The sequence below is a fragment of the Penaeus monodon genome, chromosome 35 (genome assembly GCF_015228065.2).
Source record: "Penaeus monodon isolate SGIC_2016 chromosome 35, NSTDA_Pmon_1, whole genome shotgun sequence".
In the NCBI taxonomy this organism is placed as follows: Eukaryota; Metazoa; Arthropoda; class Malacostraca; order Decapoda; family Penaeidae; genus Penaeus; species Penaeus monodon.
The window spans coordinates 1,311,189-1,313,688 of record NC_051420.1 but is presented as its reverse complement, the minus strand read 5'-3'; the positions used below and the strand labels follow the sequence as shown (position 1 = coordinate 1,313,688).

Sequence of the window (2,500 nt, the reverse complement as noted above, 5' to 3'; positions counted from 1 at the left end):
TATCTGGTCACAAAAAAGGCCACAATAAATGTCTAGAATTTTATTATATATTTTATAAGTTTATTGTAAGAGTCTTTTTCGTATTTTTCTTCTCGTGTTTCCTCTTTGAATGTTTTTAATCCTCTGAGCGAGTGCAATGTAGGCATGCAAACACTGGTAGATTATCCCGGAAACTTGAACAGAACGCTACACTCTCTCCTTTCTTCGTCCTACAAAAACTCTTATGTGTAAAAGGATGAGTACACATCGCCTAAGAAATGCGAAATACGTGACATTAAATATACTGATAACTTTACTTGGTCCAGCAAGCAAAACAAAAGGTAACGCATCCTGAGCTTTGTAGAAGTATTTTTATCTTTGAGAGAAATTTCAGCGGAGATTTGTTTGAAGAATACTGTATATGTTTTAAGAATAGGAATCATATTAGGCAAAGTATCAGTTCCAAAGTATAGGGTGAGTTGCCGTTTTTTTCCTGAATTTTACACTCCATAGAACGCACTTAAAGGTAAGGCAAACCTCAAACCTCTGCCAATTCCCATTCTTACAATTAGATATATGTATATATAAACACACGTACACACATGCATATATATATATATATATATATATATATATATATATATATATATATATATATATATATATATATATATATATGTGTGTGTGTGTGTGTGTGTGTGTGTGTGTGTGTGTGTGTGTGTGTGTGTGTGTGTGTGTGTGTATGTATGTATGTATGTATGTATGTATGTATGTATGTGTGTGTGTGTGTTTGAGTGAGTGAGTGCGTGAGTGTGTGTATGTGAGTGAGTGAGTGAATGCGTGTATATGTGGGTGTATGTTTATGTTTATATGTATGTTTATGTATATATGTATGTATATGTGTATGTTTATGTGTATGTACGTGTACGTATGTAGAAAGAGACAAATACAAAATCCCACAAAAAAATCTCAGACTTTCGTGTTTATGCACCAGAATTCCCTTTAAATATATATCTTAGCCATTTCCCCGATCAACGCAATACACACTTTATATATCAGACACCGAGCATTTTCTCAAGCCTCATTTTACTCTCGAGACACCAACCTTCTCTCAGTTTCAACGCCTACAGTAGCACAGGACTCTTTTGCTTTGCCTGAACTTCCAAGTCTTTTTCTTTTTCTTTTTCTTTTTCTTTTCTTTTTTCTTAAGTGTTGCTACCAGGGTTGTCAGCTGTCTCGAACTGCAAGTCGCTAGACACAAAATCGCAAAATCTGGCAAGACTCTCTGATTCTCTTCCAAACGTAAATAAATCGCTAAATAGATCGAAAAATGAGATGAGAAAATTGGCTTGTAAATAAAAAAAAGATATATAAATATATATGTATGTAAATCTGACCCACGTTATATTTTTTTCTGGAATAGGCTCCACAAAAGTCGAAAAAAACGAGAAAACTTAGCAGAATTCCCACCAAAAGACGCCAAACCTAGCGGCAAACTCGCCAAAGTGGCACCTCTGGTTGCTAACAGGCAGTCTGTGTACTTCCCTGGCCATAGTTCCTAATAAATAATAGTGTTTGTATGTCTGTTGGTGTCAATACACGTGATAAAGCTATATCTCCCTTGTTGCACGATCTGTTCCTGAAAACACTCTGGTTTTATATATTCCTATGCAAAACTTCTTTACAGTGTTGCAAAGCACATCAGTTCCATTCATAGTACCGTACAGTACAGTACATGGAATAGCTGATATGCATGACATTTGTTTTAATTGTACAACATGAAGTTTTAGGTGTTTAATGGATACTAGTGTTTTTTTTTTTTTTTTTTTTTTTTTTTTTTTTTTTTTAATAAGTCGAGAACTTACTTCAGTTAAGTATGAAATTTATAAATATGCAGCATTATGAAATTTTACCAAAATCGTCCGTTGCTAAGTAAATACCAGCAGCAACTCAGGAATTTTAAAAACCTTTTGTAAATATTAATAGGAACACTAGGAAGGCTAGCTATTTATGCCAATAACTGCAATACGTGACATGAAAACAGATTTGGAATAATCATTAATCACTAATGAGTTTAAATTAATTTTTATTCCTTATACTTCATTATCATTTGCTGACGTGAGTGATGGAGTGACTCATTAATGAGTAATTATTAAAAATAAATTGCACTCACCTGAAATTTACTTCTTCATCAGCTTTTTGTGATTATATTTCTATCTAACGAACTGTAGAAAAGATATGGATGAGAATCGGTAACTCCGGTTGAATTGACGCCCCAGTATTAGATTTTCTTCATAAAAAAAGCTATTTCAAACGAAAATGTAAATCCCAAAACGACCATAACCTCTCACTCACGAAACTAACCAGTCTCTCGTCCATAAACCTTTTCTACTTCAGGACGTGACAGATTCATCTAACTTACCCTTTCATAACATTACGTAGGGAGCAGAGGTTAATCTTCTTGATGTCTCTGGGTGGAGCGCCCTGCATATGGCGGCCTGTGACGGAATGGCAGAAGTGG

At 34.4% G+C, this 2,500-nt stretch overlaps 1 protein-coding gene across 5 annotated transcripts in view; it reads left to right on the top strand.

The window, feature by feature from the left end:
- The window catches only part of LOC119594960 (L-asparaginase 1-like), a 46,456-nt gene that overhangs the window by 39,596 nt on the left and 4,360 nt on the right, over positions 1–2,500 (top strand). For all 5 annotated transcript variants that reach the window (XM_037944087.1, XM_037944083.1, XM_037944084.1 and 2 more), the window contains one exon: positions 2,422–2,500. This exon is cut by the window's right edge and continues 95 nt beyond it. In XM_037944087.1, the coding sequence (XP_037800015.1) occupies positions 2,422–2,500 (79 nt within the window). The remainder of the gene's footprint in view (positions 1–2,421) is intronic.